The following is an 18,963-nucleotide window of genomic DNA, read 5'->3' as shown; positions in this document are numbered from 1 at the left end:
ATGTACTTGTAGTAGCAGAAAACTGGAATGATTAAAACATCAATATTTGACCACTGTCGATAGTGTAACTTTAACTCAGAGTCAGTGAGAATAACTCAGGAATTGTGCTCATCTCAGAATCAGAGTGGACGTCCCTGTAAAAACCTTGAACATGGTCAGAAATACAACTGGTTCTGTTGACTCGTGTCTGCAAACACATGTAATACGTTTAATTGGTTTACTCTGATCTTTACTACATTACACATCCGCCTTTCACCCCCACAGACCATAAGCTTGTGAGCTGTACATCTGCACATCTGGACCTTTTTTGCTGCCCTGTATAATTTATTTCCTTCTCATCTGCTCACTCTTTTTCATTTCCCTGGGTAGATGGTCGACCCATTGGCGTGGAAGGAATCCAGGTCCTCGGCACAGGGAACCTGATGATCACAGATGTTGGTGTGCAGCACTCAGGGGTTTATGTGTGCGCTGCTAACAAACCAGGGACACGTGTTCGTAGGACTGCTCAGGGACGCCTCGTTGTCCAAGGTGAGTTCTAGAGAACAAGGAATGTGCCAGCTGCAAAGCATGACAGTGATCCCGCAGGGAAATCTAACACGCATAAATACAGACATTAGGATTTGCTTCAATTAATGACTTAAGATTTGATTAATGAATTAACAACAATAACCAGAGGACAGCCAGAGAGTGTATACATTGTGGTTGAGTGTTTACATGCCCTCATCATAGGCATGAATGTCATGGTAATTTTGGGCTTTTGACGATGTTCTTGAGCTGTTCGTTTACCAGGGAACAGTACTACGGCATGCATCATTAATGACTAAAAAAACAAGAACAGGGTGCACAAGTTTGAATTTATTTTGGACCTTTTCTAGTCCACACAGGGTATACACACTGTATAATTTTGACCCTGTGTAGTCTTTTTTTTAGAAGTGATGGTAATGCCTCAGACCTGTTTACCAAGTAGCCAGTCCCATCTCCTGTCAATTTTATTCTCTCAGTTATCACTTGCAAATTGACCACAAATATTTCACATATTCTGTGATAGTTACATGACTCCGTCTGCCCACTACTCTTGTCCAGATAGTCTGAGACCACCCACTCCACCAGGTGATTTCACTGATTAACTGATTCCCATCTGCTCAAAGTGATGTTAATCACCACAAAGATCATAGGTCATTTGTTCAAGCTCTTCATCTATATATATATATACTACAGGTGTAAGGATTAAACAACGAGAAGCTGTGCATTATATGGTTTGAATGCACCACGCAGAGTGTAAAACCGTATTCAAACCGTATAATGCACGGATTCTTGTTGTTTAATCCGCTTATACCATGGTCCCACACAGTGAGCTAACACACAAATATTTATTTAAGTTAACAGAACTTGATAAAAATGTGTGAGTATTTGGGACTATTTTATGCCAGTCTCAAGACATTTTGTCTCCGATGCGCTTACCGAGTCTGCGGGTTCGCCCGACAGCGGGCCACTCACACGCCCCTCTCTCTGCTGTGTGGAGCTGTGGCACTCTGGCAACAGGTCCAGAAAATACGCTCACTGTTTTGATGCAGAGCCCGCAAGGACAGAACCGTTCTCTTCTTCTTTCCAGTCTTCAATCTTGTCCAGTTCGTCCGATGTTAAATCTTTATGCCGTTGCTTTTGCTGTTCTTCTTATTTGATCTCGTCCGCTTTCCTTTCCTCAAACGTTTTATTTTGGCCAGAAATATTAAAATTCATTTGGATATCCATGTTTTATCGTGTTTCTGTCATTCACCTGTCAAACACAGCTGATCTGCGCCAACTGATTTGCGCGATGCTATGGTGACGACCAGAGCGGAGTGATTATAACAGTGACTTAACTCGCTGAACTAGTAATTCCAGCTGTTGCACACTCCAGGCAGCTCAAAATTTTTCATGCAGGCTGTTTATTTGCTCCCACTGACAGTCCATATGTTTAGAATTTCACCATTTTGACCCTTTCTGAGCGAAAAATCCCGCAAATTTGTTGGCAAATGATACCTGTAGGATCAGTCATCAAAGTTATAGCAAATAATTACACGTACTTGTGGCAGAATGATCCTTTTTTCTAGTAGATTTAAACTCTAAATAGAATTCCCCAGAAACCATGTGGATCAGACCGGCAACAACAGCAAAGCAGATACTATTTTTACTTTAAGTTTCAAAGGAAGAAGAGAACAGAAAAACAACACAGTAGCTCAACTGGGGGGGCAAAAGTCAGGGGTCAATATGTCTGATAGATTATACTGAGGTGACTTGACCTTTTTCTTTTGGAAAATGCACAGACCATTTCTTTTGGAAAGGTTAGACCAATGTCGCGGTACTTCACTTCAGCACTTCAGCAAAAAGCAAACAAAAATAAATGCAAGTTAATGAAAACATAGGCCATTAGCATGGTATATTCACTAATAATAATCCAATCACTCACCATTTTCAAAATATGCAGTATTTTAAGTTGCACACAATACTTTCCCCAACTTGTACACTATATTCTCCACTTACATAACATTACTACACTCTTCCCCATCTATTGTTTATGATTCCATCCCATTTTAATTTCATAGGCTGTTTGTTGATGCAGACAAAAGACATATGATTAGTGATCGAGTGTTTGTGACTTTGATGCAGTGACTGATGAAGTCCTGTTATTAGGTAAGAATTATGATTTGCTTTAAAAAGTGTTCCAGTATAAAAAAGCATGTGTCCAATTTTTTGCATATTACATTCCAAAATAATAAAGGAAATGTACACTATAGAAAATCAAAGGAAGGTTTGCAGAGCACTAGAAGGAGGAAAATGTTCAACTGAAGAAAAGGAAAAAGAATTGGTAAAATAAAGGAAAAGAATGAAAAAGAATCCATGTGGGATTAAAGAGAAAGAGCATCCAAGCTGAGGAAAGAAAAGATTAATCCAAGAAGTGCCAAAAAGCTGCTGACATCCTTTATGAGAAAGAAACCATAGCCAATCACAGCAGAGCATTCCTGCTTTTTGCCTAACAATGTAACAAACAATGTAACAGCGCCCTATTGTGCATTGGGTAAATAAATATGCAATCGACCATTTGCCGTTGATCATTAAGGGCCCATTCACACATAGTGCAATGTTTGGTCTAATACTTTAGAGGTTTCTTCCTGTTAAAAGGGAGTTTTTCCTTCCCACTGTAGCCAAGTGCTTGCTCACAGGGGGTCGTTTTGACCGTTGGGGTTTTACATAATTATTGTATGGCCTTGCCTTACAATATAAAGCACCTTGGGGCAACTGTTTGTTGTGATTTGGCGCTATATAAAAAATTGATTGATTGATTGATTGATTGATTGATTGATTGATTGATACTTCAATACAGCGCAAACAGTTCAAATTGCTGTGAAGAAAACAATAAATAAAAAATAAGAAAAATACATACTGTGATGCTTCAGTGCATGCGGGAACACAGCAGCTTTTCCCAGCAGCTTCTGCCAGCAAAATAATAAAATAAATATAATAAAAAAATAAATACAAATTAAAAAAAATAAAAGATACATGTCACCCACAGGAAACTGCCTCATATCAGGAAGCACATGGACATATTAAAAAAAAAATAAAAAGGATGCACCATATAAAAACATTGCATTGTATTAAATCCCTCTTATCAAGTGGGCAATACAAATATGATCTGTCTGTTCCTCTGTAGATGACCCATCGTCACTGTCGCACAGTCATGAAATGACATGAATGAGAAGCAGTTCGCTCGACTCATTCATGTCCAAATCTGCTGGCGCTTGTCCTGCTGGCCTGCGCGTGTCCTACCGACACGCATGTCATGTGGACAGCGCTCCGCAGGACACCGCATCATGTGGAACAGAGCTCATGTGGGTGATGTGACAGATCACCTGCGCGTGTTATCTGATGATCCATTTCAACCTGGGGGCAGCCTGTCCATGTGCGCACCATGCGCAAGCGCGCTCGCTCGCTGCAGCCCATCGCCACAGTGATATATGTTTTTATTTATGTCCACTTGATGACAGCAAACAGACACGCGCGTCACAGTGGTCAGTTGTTAGTCCATGTCCGTCCAAACACAGTTCTGTACAGCTGCGATGTCCAGAATGACACATCTCCACAGCTGCTTCAGTGGGCTGCCACACCTCCTGTCAGCTGGCTGACAGCTGCCGCAAGAGGGTTTAATGGGCTCGCACAACCGCTGGTGTGCGCAAATAGTTGTAGCAACAGGTGTACAAGGCGTTCGATGCAGCTACGAAATTACACGGTTTGCATACGATTCCTGCTTCATGCACACTTAATATGCAATTCAACCAAATTCGGACTATGTGTGAAGGGGCCCTAAGATAGGCCCTGGAATATTTCCCAGTGTTTTACATGTTAGCAGAAATAAACTCCAACACTGTGATGGACCATGAACACAAATTATTATGTGACACTTTCTACCAAAACACAATCTGTACAAGGTCACATTATCAAAAACAAAATTCATAAAAACTGATTTTATGGCACCACTGCAATTACATTTTTTGCCTTTAAATAGGGGAGTTAAAATATGACTTTGCCATTATAATCAAAATTTGTGTTGTCTGGGAAAAAATTATGAATAATTCCCCTAAAGAGAAAAAATTCCAGACAACCTTGAACTACGTTCAGTAGGAACCCATACATTCTATGATAGCGACCATAGTGACGTCACAGATCACTTGGGAAGCACACAGCACCCACCAATCAGAGTAGAGGAAAGCACCGTGACATCAGCTGGCTTCTCGCTTGAACAAATTAATCCAAGATGGTGGAAAATGCTCATATATTTTGCAAAAGTTAGTGAGAAATAAACATTTAAATCAAAAAACAATGTTTTTGAAACCAGATACCACATTTGAAGTGATTTACAAGAGATCTTATGGCATACTCTCACGAGCACCACTAGCTTAGTTTATGGCAAGCTAAAAGTGGACGCTCTCGTTTTGGCCGAACTACTATACAGTTTTTGTATATTCTGTCGTGCTTCTTCAAGAATAATGCCAACAGATGAGACTTTCAGTGAACACCCATTTTTATTATCCTTCAGCCTTGTAGCACCACACCCGACCCACACGTAACCTCCTTCCTGTTAATGTCTGAAACGTCTTCAAAATAAAAGCATACGAATAATCTTCAATTCTACCACATCTCCCCTTTTTAAAGAAACATTTGAACTGAGACAAAGTGTATGTGTAACTAGTTGTAATAAATCTCAAACTCTTATGCCTTCAAGAAATTCAATATGTGTCATGTCCCGGCCGTTTCCAGGCTTCAGCCCATATGGCCCTTCTTCATTTAGTTCTGTTCCTTTGGCATCAGCCTCGTTTTGTTAATTACCTTTTTCTTCATGTGGGTTTTTTTTTCCATGTTCTGATTTTTGCTTTGTCACTTTCTTCCTTTGTTACTTTTCACCTCAGTTATGTTTTAGTCTTGTTTTGTTATTGCCTCTTTCTTCACGTTTATTCAGTGTTCTCATATTGCTTTGTCACTTTCTTTCTTTGTTACTTTACAGCTATGTTTTAGTTCCATTCTAGTTTATTCACAGTCTGTTTTTATGTTTCAGCATTTAGTGTTTGTTTGCTTATGTTACTGTTCTCTCTTCTGTTGAGTATTTGGGTATTTCTGGTTTTGGTTTTCAGTTTTGTTTTCTTGTAGTTTCTTCTGTCTGTTCTACGTAGGTTTATTGTATTATTTCCCATGATTCTACTTATCACGTTCTTGTATGCTTTTCAGTTTTGATCAAGTTAGGGTGGTGTTCATGGTTTTCTTTGTACTATCTTTTATTGTCATGTTTGTATCTGATCACCTTTCTCTTGCTCCTGCTTGTCAGTCTCTCATTGTTTCCACAGTCTTTTTCGGATCACTGCACTCTCAGTTCCGCACCTGCACTTTGTCCTCTCAGTCAGCCACGCCCCTTCATCTGTCATTCTCTTGCCCATTTGTCACCACCCTTCTGCATCATTGGCCTCTTAGCTGTCACCTGACCATGCCCTCCTTTCCAGGCCTTTCCTCCTCCATGTGCACCTCATTTCCTGATTAACACCTGTCCCTATTTAACCTGCGTCTGTTCACTTCTTCCCCGCTCGTTCGTTGATTCACTCACGTACCAGCCTCTTGTTTCGTTCTTGTTTTGCCAAGCCTTGTTTTTGGACTCTGTTTTGTGTTCTGGATCCTGTTTTTTGCCTCTGCTCTGACATACCTGTTTGCTCATGTTTTGAGCTTGCTTGTTCTTTGGACCACGTCTTCAGCTTAATCCTTGTCAAGTACTTTTGCTCCGTGGACTGCCTTGCTGTTATCGATCCCAAGCCTGAATAAACCACCCTTTAAGTATATTTCCTTTTGTTGAGCCTGCATTTGTGTCCTGCCCTCGTCCAGTCCTGACAGAACGAACGAGCCAGACATGGACGCAGCGGGCTCGAATCCGGTCGCCAGGAATCAAGACGCTGATACAATCAAGAGGATTTTTGATGACCTTCAATTTTTTTTTTATTTGTTTTCGTGACTGTTTCTCTCCAAAAGAGAAATTTGATTATCTTGAGCAGGCATGGGAAATCGTGGAAGCCAATGAATGGCTTTATGAACGCTTCCCTGATCTGCAGGACCTGGACACGATTTTTTCTGGCACTAAACTTCCTGACTGGATAAAACATCCAGAGGCCCACCCGTGTTCACAGCCCCTGCCTGTCGATGATGACGCTGAATGAAGCAATTGTGATGATGATGACGAAAACAATTCGTCGGAGTCAGAGCAGTTTGTAGTACAGGACTCGGTAAACGTATTGTTCAAGGTACAGGACTTGTTTTATAAATACCATGACAATCTGAGTCCACAGAACCGACGTCGCGTTCTGTCGGACCTTGATCAGCTGTTACAAGCCGAGCCTGACGTGGTTCGCTCCTTTCCTGACCTTGAGAACATAAAGGCTCAGTTTAAGCAGGGCCTTCTTCCGCCATGTATCGAAGATCCAATAGAGTTCATGTTTGAATCAGACATCACCGCAGCCTGTTCGACCGCACCACGGCACATAACGATATCAGACGCAGCCTGATGTGCATCAGGAAAAGAACCGGCTGCACCTGCAAAACCGAAGACACCGGGACCACGGCCACGCTCAACACCCATGCAAGTCCCTTCACGAGCACCACCTCAGTCCGCACCACGAACGACTCACGTGGCTTCCATACGCTCACTTCGGACCGAAGCGGAGCCGGCCTCCTCATGCCCGACTTCCCAACATCTCCGGGCCACGACAACGGCTGTTCTCAGCCTTCCTCCTGTTCCAGCTCCTCGACAGCCCTGCGCGCCTGTGCCACCGAAGACCGTGCGCTTCGCACCTGCAGCTGCTCCAGTCTCCACGCCAGCGGCACCAGCGACGCTTCCATCCGGCCCGGTCTCCATGCGCACTGCACCAGCGACTGGAGCAATCTCCGCACCTGCGGCACCTCCCGCCGAACCAGTCTCTGTGCGCATCACTCCAGCGGTTGCTCCAGACTCCACGCCAGCTGCACCAGCGGCTACTCCAGTCTCCATGCCAGCGGCACCAGCGACGCTTCCAGCCGGCCCGGTCTCCATGTGCACTGCACCAGCGACTGGAGCGATCTCCGCACCTGCGGCACCTCCCGCCGAACCAGTCTCTGTGCGCATCACTCCAGCGGTTGCTCCAGACTCCACGCCAGCTGCACCAGCGGCTGCTCCAGTCTCCATGCCAGCGGCACCTGCGACGCTTCCAGCCAGCCCGGTCTCCATGCGCAATGCGCCAGCGACTGGAGCAATCTCCGCACCTGCGGCACCAGCGACTGCTCCAGACTCCACGCCCACGGCTGCATTGGACTTTGCGCGCACCACGCCAGCACCTGTTCCAGCGCACGCCGCACCACAACCAGTCTCAAGGCCAGACGGTGCGTCGTTCGCACACATGCCGTCGGAACCTTCCCCTCCTGCGCCTCCTCATCCTGCTCCAGCTTCACTGTCGGCACAGAAGATGACGATCGAGGACGCAAACCTGGAGATGGTTAGTGACATTTTGCTTGAACTGTATTTGTTGCGGGTCTATTTTGTACTCACGTTGTTTACCTCTGTGCTTTGTTGGTTCAAAGCCCCACGCCTCCTCCTGGGGTGGACCATGTCTGACCTTGACTCACAGTTTCAGAGCGTCATGACCTGGCTGTTGGATAAAATTATTTTGTTCTTAGGGGTCTCCCCTGGGGGCGGTTGTGGGTTCATGGAAACATTTTCCATCTCACGCCTGTTAAAATTCTCTCTCACGTCTCCAAGTACTTCTGGCCATGCCAATTATCCACAGACTTTGATTAACCTTCTCGTGCAATACATTCGGCACCCTGAGCAAATACAGGATTTTCTGGTTGGTACTTGTGTTGGTCTGGTTTTGTTTGTTTTCTGTCTGCACTTTTGCTCGTTTATGGGGATTTTTTGCTTTTTTGGGGTTTTGTTCAAGAACCTTTATTTACTGTATGAGGGCTCTTTTCTGTCTTGTTTTTGTCATTGTTGTAAGGTCGTGTGTATGCACCTAAATGTCTTGTGTTACAGTACCTGGAATGTGAACGCCCTCTGTTTTGCGTGTGGCTTAGCTCTACTCCCTTTTGCCCAGTGGCTTCTACGCACGGTGGGACTCCTCCTGAGGAGGTTGTTTTCTGTACACCACTGCTTTGGAGCTATTCGTCCTAAACCTGGCCCAGATTGTTCTTTGGGAACCATTCTAGGGGCCGGTTTGTCCCAAGGCCGGGTTCCTGATGTCTCCACGCCCGTTTCTCCACGGGTCCACTCCCCTGACCTCATGGTACCTCACGACCCGGGTGTGTGTCACGTGCCCCGGCCCTTTGTTGAGCCGTATTGTCGCCCGCCTGGGGGCCTCTTTCCTGCCTTGGCTATGCCCAGTTTTGGGTCCCTCGACCGCCTGCCCGGGTATTGTTATTCCACGTTTCCTCTGCCTGTTTTGCTGGGGTCTGTTGTCAGACATCCCTGGGGTTTTGTTTTTTTTCGGCCCTCTTGTGGCTCTCCTCTCTCGTTCTGCCCTCCGTCCTGTTCCCCCTGCCGCCCTCCCGGTGTCGGGTTCCTGGGCGGGTGCCCGGGGGCACCCGCTTGGGGGTGGGGTACTGTCATGTCCCGGCCGTTTCCAGGCTTCAGCCCATATGGCCCTTCTTCATTTAGTTCTGTTCCTTTGGCATCAGCCTCGTTTTGTTAATTACCTTTTTCTTCATGTGGGGTTTTTTTTTCCATGTTCTGATTTTTGCTTTGTCACTTTCTTCCTTTGTTACTTTTCACCTCAGTTATGTTTTAGTCTTGTTTTGTTATTGCCTCTTTCTTCACGTTTATTCAATGTTCTCATATTGCTTTGTCACTTTCTTTCTTTGTTACTTTACAGCTATGTTTTAGTTCCATTCTAGTTTATTCACAGTCTGTTTTTATGTTTCAGCATTTAGTGTTTGTTTGCTTATGTTACTGTTCTCTCTTCTGTTGAGTATTTGGGTATTTCTGGTTTTGGTTTTCAGTTTTGTTTTCTTGTAGTTTCTTCTGTCTGTTCTACGTAGGTTTATTGTATTATTTCCCATGATTCTACTTATCACGTTCTTGTATGCTTTTCAGTTTTGATCAAGTTAGGGTGGTGTTCATGGTTTTCTTTGTACTATCTTTTATTGTCATGTTTGTATCTGATCACCTTTCTCTTGCTCCTGCTTGTCAGTCTCTCATTGTTTCCACAGTCTTTTCCGGATCACTGCACTCTCAGTTCCGCACCTGCACTTTGTCCTCTCAGTCAGCCACGCCCCTTCATCTGTCATTCTCTTGCCCATTTGTCACCGCCCTTCTGCATCATTGGCCTCTTAGCTGTCACCTGACCACGCCCCTCTTTCCAGGCCTTTCCTCCTCCATGTGCACCTCATTTCCTGATTAACACCTGTCCCTATTTAACCTGCGTCTGTTCACTTCTTCCCCGCTCGTTCGTTGATTCACTCACGTACCAGCCTCTTGTTTCGTTCTTGTTTTGCCAAGCCTTGTTTTTGGACTCTGTTTTGTGTTTGTGTTTTGAGCAAACCTTGGGCTGCTTGTAACATGTTTGAATCCATAGGCTGATGAAAAGTCCTTCAACTGATGGCTGGAAAACTGTGGGCCGTTGTCAGTGAAAAACAGTTCAGGGATGCCATGTCTGGAAAAAATAGACTTCAGGTGCACAATGACATCCTCTGACTGCACCGGTGTTAGTTTAGCAATCTTCACAAATCTTGAATAGTATTCCACTACAAGCAGGTAATTGCAGTTGTTTAGGGCGAATAAATCTGCTCCCACCTTCTGCCACGGCCTCTCTGGGAGCCCACTCGGCAACAGTGGCTCCACAGGGTTGGTGCGTTCTCTGATGCAAGTGGTGCAGTTTGTCACAAGTTCATTTAGTTGCCTGCTTAGGCCAGGCCACCACACTGTTTCTTTGGCCGGCTCCTTGCATCTCGTCATCCCTTGGTGTCCTTCGTGAAGAGCCTGTAGGACAGAGCTGTGCATTGCTGTGGGAATGACGAGTCTGGAGCCTTTTAGTAACAGTCCATCATGTACAGTAAGCACATTTCTTTCTGACCAGTATGTTTTCACTGGACCTGTGACCTTACTGTAGTCTGGCCAACCTCTCTGACAAAAAGACATCACTTCTGAGCAAACACTGTCTTCCTTCAACTGGTGCCTCAGTTGTGCCAAGTATGATGAGCTAGCTGGCATGTTGTGGATTAACTCATCAACATAGATGCTTGTTTGTTCTATTAAGTCTTTGTCTGCCAACTTTAAGTTTGGGCTTGTGGAGACAGGTGCACGTGAGAGTGTCTGCTGTGTGTAGATCTTTGCCTGGTGTGTGTGAGAGTAACTGTACCACGAGTCTAAGTCTGAACCGCTGGATTCTGGGAGGGAGCTCAGTTAGTGTCTGGTGACCCAGCAGGCTGACAAGTGGCTTGTGGTCTGTCTCAAGTAAAAAATGTCTCCCAATGAGGAAGTCTCTGAACCTTTCGCATCCCCATGTTAATCCAAGTGCCTCTTTTTCCACCTGAGCATATCTTTGTTCAATTTCAGTCATTGAATGTGATGCATATGCAACCGGCCTCCACTGTTCTTCCTCTTTTTGCAGAAGAACAGCACCCAGTCCATACGAAGAGGCGTCTGCTGACAGTTTTAGCTATTTGTTGGGGTCATAGAGTGTCAGCACTGGAGGTGAGGTGAGATCACTTTTCAGCTGATCAAATGCATTCTGTTGTACAGAGCTCCAGATCCACTCATTTTTCTTAGAGAGAAGGTCTCTCAGTGGTTTGTCCTTCTCTGCCAGCCCTGGGATAAATTTCCCCAGCTGATTAACCATGCCCAGAAAACTGCGGACTTCACCTGTGTTAGAGGGTTCTTTCATGTCTCTTACAGCTTTTGTTTTGTCTGGGTCTGGCTGCACACCCTGAGCAGACAGGATGTGACCAAGGAACTTGACTTTGTGTGTGCTCAGCTCACACTTCTCCATGTTTAGTGTGACGCCGGTCTCTTGGAGCTTGTTCAGTACCACATGAAGCCTCGTGTTATGCTCCTCTTGATCTTTACCCCATATGAGAACATCGTCCATGTGGCAGACGACGCCCTGCAGCCCATCGAGGATCATGGATATTCTCCGCTGAAAATGTTTTGGGGCTGAGGCTATACCAAAGGGTAATCTGTTGAAGAAAAAACGGCCAAAGGGAGTGATGAAAGTTGTATATCATGCTGACTCTGGGGACAATGGGATTTGCCAAAACCCCCTGTTAGCATCTAATTTGCTGAATAGTTGCGCTCCTGCGAGGGATCCAAGCGTCTGCTCTACTGAAGGTAGTATGTATTTCTCTCTGCAGACTGCTTCATTGAGGCGGGTTAGGTCTATGCAGATGCGCACCGAACCATTTTTTGACAGCACTGGAACCATCCCAGAGCACCATTCAGTTGGTTCTTCCACTCTTGAGATGACTCCCAGACTCTCCATTTTCTGCAGTTCCTCTTTCACTTTGCTCAGTAGAGGAATAGGAACACGTCTTGGTGTTAGGGAAAAGGGAATGGCATCTGGCTTAAGTTTAATTGTATATGGCTGCTGCAACATCCCTAAGCCTTGACAAAGTTTTGGATAGGACTCTGCTATCACTTTCTTATCTATGCTATCTAGCCTGGAGACAAGGTTAAGCTTCACGCTAGCTGGTCTGCTTAGCAAAGCTGTACTTAAGTCTTTTATTACATACACATCCTCTTGAATCACCTGCTCCCCCTTACATAGTGACTCTGTATTTGCCTATGACAGAAAGTGGTGTACCACCTGGGCCAAATAGTGGTCTGTCTGTTTCATTTAAATGTCTTTGTCCGCAATGGTGTAGTATGTATGGGCTGGAATAGCTGAGACATCCGCTCCTGTGTCTATCTTAAACCTCACTCTGTGGCTTCTGATAGTCAAATCTGTGTACCAGGGGTCTGTGTCTGCATCTACTGAGCCGAGGAACAAAGGAATGTCTCTGTTGTGTGGGCCGCTGAAGAGGAGGTACTGCTGGCCCACCACCACCAGAGGGCACCCTGCCTGGAGTGCGGGCTCCAGGCACCAGAGGGCGCTGCCGCCTCACAGGAGCAGCCGGGGTGACAGCTGTCACTTATCACCTACGACAGCTGTCCCCAATCATCTGATCTTCAGTGGTATATCAGTAAGACGACATCTCCACCTCTTTGCCGAGATATCGCTCTACCAGGGAGGTAACGTTCTCAGCTGACTGTGTTGACTTTCTGACAGGAATATCTATTGCTTGTGTGTGTTGGACAGCAGATATTCTGTTTCTTTTTTCGACGAGAGGTGGAGGTGGTTTTCCCACTGTACGTGTTGCTGGGTGCACACGCACCCACATCTAACTGTTTTTGTTCCTCGCCAGCAGTACCAGATCCGACAAGCGGAGGCAGTGGCCACCTGGGTGTTCGGGACTTGGCGGCTCCAGTATTCCCGGGGTTCGGTGGCGGAGGAAATCGTGTGGTTCCGGTTCTGCTTTGGACGGACATCTCTTATCTTCGAGCCTGCCCACGTGACACATTTTTTGTGAATTGACTACTTGTCTACAATTGTAATTCGCCGTGTTGGTTGTGCTTCTTCACAACAGTAAAGTGTTGTTATTTGACTTCCTCCATTGTCCGTTCATTTGCGCCCCCTGTTGTGGGTCCGTGTTCTTACACTTTCACAACAGTCTCTGCAAATTGTACTCGTGTCCACTACATGTACTGCTTTGGGTGACTTGCACACTTTACTGTAGTGTCCCTTTTTCCCACATGTGTGGCATATCACATCTTTTGCTGGGCATAGCCATTTTCCATGTGCAGGGGTTTTCCACACCTGTAGCATTGCTGGCAGTCAGTTTGTGTTTTGGGCTTTGTTGCCAGGTTTTTCTGTTGAAAAGTTGTCTTCGGTGTGGGCTGCTTTGGTTTCTTATGCTTTGCCGCCACTGCATTAATTTCACCTTTGGCTTCTCTCCTGAGATCTGTTTGCTGTCTTTTGATCACTTCCGACTGCCGTGCCATGTTAAGTGCCTTCTCCAAGGTCAAATCTCTGTCCAGCTGCATCCTCTCTGCTAGACTTGTGTCTCTGAGTCCTACAACAAGGCGGTCTCTTATCAACTCGTCATGGAATGCACCATAGCCACAGTTTTCAGCTAAGCTATACAAAGCAGTGATGAAGGAGTCCACTGTTTCATTAGTCTGTTGTACCCGTTGGTTGAATTTTGCCCTCTCGTATATTACATTTTTCCTCGGCACAAAATATGTTGCAATGGAGTCTTTTACTGCTCCGTATTGTTGTCTCTGTGCGTCGGTTAAAGCTTCGTCCCCCATGCAGTAGATCAATGTGTTTACCTGGTTAGCTTCAGAGCTAAGATGCAGGTTGCTGGCTAGTTTGAATCTTTCAAACCTTCTAACCCATTTCTCCAAGTCCTGGGGTTTAGAGAAGTCGAATGCTTCAGGAGGTTGAATTGTGAACGTTGCACTTGGAGGTGGGTTAGCAGGGTTAGCTGCAAGCTGGGGAGCCTGTGTAATAGCCACGTTAGCATTAGCACTGTCCGTCGTCTTTTTTTTTTTTTTTTTGACGAGTCTCAGGAAAAAAAAATGCTCTCCCGCTGCCTTTCCTCTGCTTCTTACCACTATCGCACTTCTGACACCATGTCGTGCTTCTTCAAGAATAGTGCCAACAGATGAGACTTTCAGTGAACACCCATTTTTATTATCCTTCAGCCTTGTAGCACCACACCCGACCCACACGTAACCTCCTTCCTGTTAATGTCTGAAACGTCTTCAAAATAAAAGCATAAGAATAATCTTCAATTCTACCACATATTCTGTGTTCGCACACACCCGCAGCCGATGTGCTTGATGAATTCCTGCGCAAAAAGTAGTTCCCAAACAATGCTGTATTTGCGATGACAGTGTGTTTTCATGGGTTACAAAAACATAAGGAGTATATTTGGCACAATAACGTGTGTATCTTGTGTGTTTTTATGCCTAAATGATCATAAGTCACTATACTCACACTCATCCAGCAGCATCTTCTCATGTCAGCAAATTCAGAGCTTGGTCAGGTGAAAGTAATCCGGCGAGCTATCCCACAATGCCAAAATAGCAGAGATGTCACTCCAGCGAAAACAAAAAGAAAATATTCATTACAGAATTCTCCCCAAGCAAATATGTTCTCTTCATTAAAATGAGCTGTAATTTTACAGCATGTTTCAAAAATAAACTGATACTACGATGCGTGGGTTTCAGTGAAACATAAATATTGTCAGGTTTTGTGATATTTGAAAGGCCATAAAGTAGAGGTGGGCATTACCGGGAATTTTGGTATTGATCCGATACCAAGTAAATACAGGCCCAGGATTGCCAATATCGATACCGATACTTTTTCATATTTAAGCTTCATATTGATCCAAAGGATCCAAAAGACCTAGGATAGAATTTTACCAAACATTGTACGTGACAACAAAATACTTTATTATCACAGTCAACATTTTTGTTTAAAAAAATATCACTCAACACAACTTAAAACAAAATCTCCTGAGGTAGAGGGCTGACAAACCACAATACAAGGGTGCGCTGCTCCATGTTGTGTGACACAGTACAGCTCTGCTCTTACAGACAGAGAGTAGACTTTGATGAATCTGCGTGCGCAGCAGTCAGCGCGTGCAGGAGAGAAAAAAGCTTGAATATCGATCTTTTTACACAAGGATCATTCAATATCAATACCGGCATTGGTATCGATATTAGGATCGATCCGCCTACCTCTACCATACAGCTTTAAGTGGTGGTAAAACATTTCACAGGTGTGCATCTGATTTCAACCAATTAACTATCAGTAATGTATTTGGTGCACTAGACTTTCATGAAAAATCTTTGAGGCCTTCACTCAACTTTATTCTAACTTTAGTTAAGGTATTGTTTTGTAGTTTTATAGGATGGTACAAAGGAATAAAAAATAACTGAGGAATTGTTCCTTGCCTTCAAAATGCCTGCCAGTCATGTTTTAGCACAGTTTAGAGAGACTGATAGTTGTGTCCAGTGGGAGTCAAGGTATAGATGGCCTTTGCATTAATTATCACCAAACATGACACATTCAGCACCTGTCTCATTCACATATTGATCAGAGAGTCCACACTTTGCTTCAGCCAGCAGCATTGATCCTGGTCAATATTTCATTTTATCTGCCTGTCAACTCTGAGACCAGCCCCGACATTTGACGGCATTAAGAAGAAAAACCATGAATGTTAATTGCGATCCAATTTCTTTCGATTTCTCATTGATTTATGAAAGCACAGTTGCCCTCTTTACTCCCATGTAAATGCAGAGAAACTCTTATTTGAATTTAAATCGTGACGGTAAATAACTTGCCTGTTGGTTTAATCCAAAAATTTATATTGATATGTAGTGTATGTGAGTAGTTATCTAACAATTTCTTATTACAAATGCCTTAACATAATAAATCAATTAGATAAGAAGTATGATGTGAAAGCCTAAAGGTAAAACAAAAATCCTCATAGAAAGCACCAATGAAGAGTAGAACAATGAGAGAATGTAGTGGAAAGGCGTCATTCAGGTGTCTGAGAGCCCTTTGTGTTATTTAGAGGGGAAAAGGACACAAATGCAGCTGATATAACCTCATACACATAAACTCCTTGGCTGAGTTCTTGAAAATATATCAACAAAGAGGTGATTAACATAAGCATGTTAAAATTAAAAAACTACTAAAGGTGCCCTGACACTTGCACGACTTTGATCTGCCCACTTGCACGCACATCATCGTGATGATCCCACCCGCTGTGTTCTCAGCTGGACGCCACGCTTTGTTCCACTGGATGAGACACATTGTGCGCTGGACACCGCGTATATAAAATAATTATTTCATGGTGGATTAATCATTTTCTGATGGAGCTGGCTGTTGAAAACGCCTCTAATTGCTTCCAGAATCACAGCGGACGGCACCAGCTGCAGCTTTTCTGTGTCTCTCGCACGTGCACGCTTAATGAGGTGGAGAACATATTTGGAGCCATCTAAAAAGGTAATTATTTGTAATTACCTTTTTAAGACCCTCTACTGGTGGTTGGCTCTCACTGCGGTATTGTATCACTTCCTGTTCCGGAGCACAGCGGTGTTTTGCTGTATCTGTTAGCTGTTTAATCTGCGCAGTTAGATTGATCTAGATAACTAGATAATGATTTGTTTCACAGTGTAATCGTCACATGCTTTAACTAAAGCACTCCCTCTGCTGAATCACCTCTAAATTATTTACACATTATTCACTTTGTGTGTTTTTAGGAATCTGCTAGCTTAGCGCAGCTACTAGCTCTTAGCCGATTTAGCATGGCGGATTCTCCTGTCTCTCCCGCACTTTTCTGCTCTGGGTGTGAAATGTTTAGTTATTCCTCAGCCTCCTTTAGCAGTAATGGTACTTGTAATAAGTGTGGCTTATTCGTAGCTTTGGAGGCCAGGCTGGGCGAATTGGAGACTCGGCTCCGCACCTTGGAAAATCCTACAGCTAGCCAGGCCCCTGTAGTCGGTGCAGACCAAGGTAGCTTAGCCGCCGTTAGGTCCCCTCCAGCAGATCCCGAGCAGCTGGGAAAGCAGGCCGACTGGGTGACTGTGAGGAGGAAGCGTAGTCCTAAACAGAAGCCCCGTGTACAACGCCAACCCGTTCACATCTCTAACCATTTTCCCCACTCGGCGACACACCCGCTGAGGAACAAACTCTGGTTATTGGCGACTCTGTTTTGAGAAATGTGAAGTTAGCGACACCAGCAACCATAGTCAAATGTCTTCCGGGGGCCAGTGCAGGCAACATTGAAGGAAATTTGAAACTGCTGGCTAAGGCTAAGTGTAAATTTGGTAAGATTGTAATTCACGTCGGCAGTAATGACACCCGGTTACGCCAATCGGAGGTCACTAAAATTAACATTGAATCGGTGTATAACTTTGCAAAACCAATGTCAGACTCTGTAGTTTTCTCTGGGCCCCTCCCTAATCGGATCGGGAGTGACATGTTTAGCCACATGTTCTCCTTGAATTGCTGGCTGTCTGAGTGGTGTCCAAAAAATGAGGTGGGCTTCATAGATAATTGGCAAAGCTTCTGGGGAAAACCTGGTCTTGTTAGGAGAGATGGCATCCATCCCACTTTGGATGGAGCAGCTCTCATTTCTAGAAATCTGGCCAATTTTCTTAAATCCTCCAAACCGTGACTATCTAGGGTTGGGACCAGGAAGCAGAGCTGTAGTCTTACACATCTCTCTGCAGCTTCTCTCCCCCTGCCATCCCCTCATTACCCCATCCCCGTAGAGATGGTGCCTGCTCCCACAACACCAATAACCAGCAAAAATCTATTTAAGCATAAAAATTCAAAAAGAAAAAATAATATAGCACCTTCAACTGCACCACAGACTAAAACAGTTAAATGTGGTCTATTAAACATTAGATCTCTCTCTTCTAAGTCCCTGTTAGTAAATTATATAATAATTGATCAACATATTGATTTATTCTGCCTTACAGAAACCTGGTTACAGCAGGATGAGTATGTTAGTTTAAATGAATCAACACCCCCGAGTCACACTAACTGCCAGAACGCTTGTAGCATGGGCCGAGGCAGAGGATTAGCAGCAAAGCTTGACTCTTAGTCTTGTCCATCCAAATTGGAAGTCCCAAAACCCAGTTTTATTTGTTGTTATCTATCGTCCACCTGGTCGTTACTGTGAGTTTGTCTGTGAATTTTCGGACCTTTTGTCTGACTTAGTGCTTAGCTCAGATAAGATAATTATAGTGGGCGATTTTAACATCCACACAGATGCTGAGAATGACAGCCTCAACACTGCATTTAATCTATTGTTAGACTCGATTGGCTTTGCTCAAAATGTAAATGAGTCCACCCACCACTTTAATCATACCTTAGATCTTGTTCTGACTTATGGTATGGAAATTGGAGACTTAACAGTATTCCCTGAAAACCCCCTTCTGTCTGATCATTTCTTAATAACATTTACATTTACTCTGATGGACTACTCAGCAGTGGGGAATAAGTTTCATTACAGTAGAAATCTTTCAGAAAGCGCTGTAACTAGGTTTAAGGATGTGATTCCTTCTTTATGTTCTCCAATGCCATATACCAACACAGGGCAGCGTAGCTACCTAAACTCTGTGAGTGAGATAGATTATCTTGTCAATAGTTTTATATCCTCATTGAGGACAACTTTGGATGCTGTAGCTCCTCTGAAAAAGAGAGCCTTAAATCAGAAGTGCCTGACTCCATGGTATAACTCAAAAACTTGCAGCTTAAAGCAGATAACCCGTAAGTTGGAGAGAAAATGGCGTCTCACTAATTTAGAAGATCTTCACTTAGCCTGGAAAAAGAGCCTGTTGCTCTATAAAAAAAAAGCCCTCCGTAA

The 18,963-nt window shown here is 44.3% G+C and overlaps 1 protein-coding gene across 2 annotated transcripts in view; it reads left to right on the top strand.

The window, feature by feature from the left end:
• igdcc3 (immunoglobulin superfamily, DCC subclass, member 3) overlaps positions 1-18,963 on the top strand; it is a 217,182-nt gene that overhangs the window by 143,500 nt on the left and 54,719 nt on the right. The window contains exon 6 of one of the 2 annotated variants that reach the window (XM_034191657.1): positions 370-528. In XM_034191657.1, coding sequence (XP_034047548.1) covers positions 370-528 — 159 coding nt within the window. Of the gene's footprint in view, positions 1-369; positions 529-6,296; positions 8,040-18,963 lie in introns of those variants that run through there. The other variant, XM_034191648.1, reaches the window with a different exon arrangement.

Source organism: Thalassophryne amazonica, chromosome 2, assembly GCF_902500255.1.
Source record: "Thalassophryne amazonica chromosome 2, fThaAma1.1, whole genome shotgun sequence".
NCBI lineage: Eukaryota > Metazoa > Chordata > Actinopteri > Batrachoidiformes > Batrachoididae > Thalassophryne > Thalassophryne amazonica.
The sequence above is the reverse complement of the archived record's forward strand: the minus strand, read 5'-3'. Positions and strand labels throughout refer to the sequence as shown.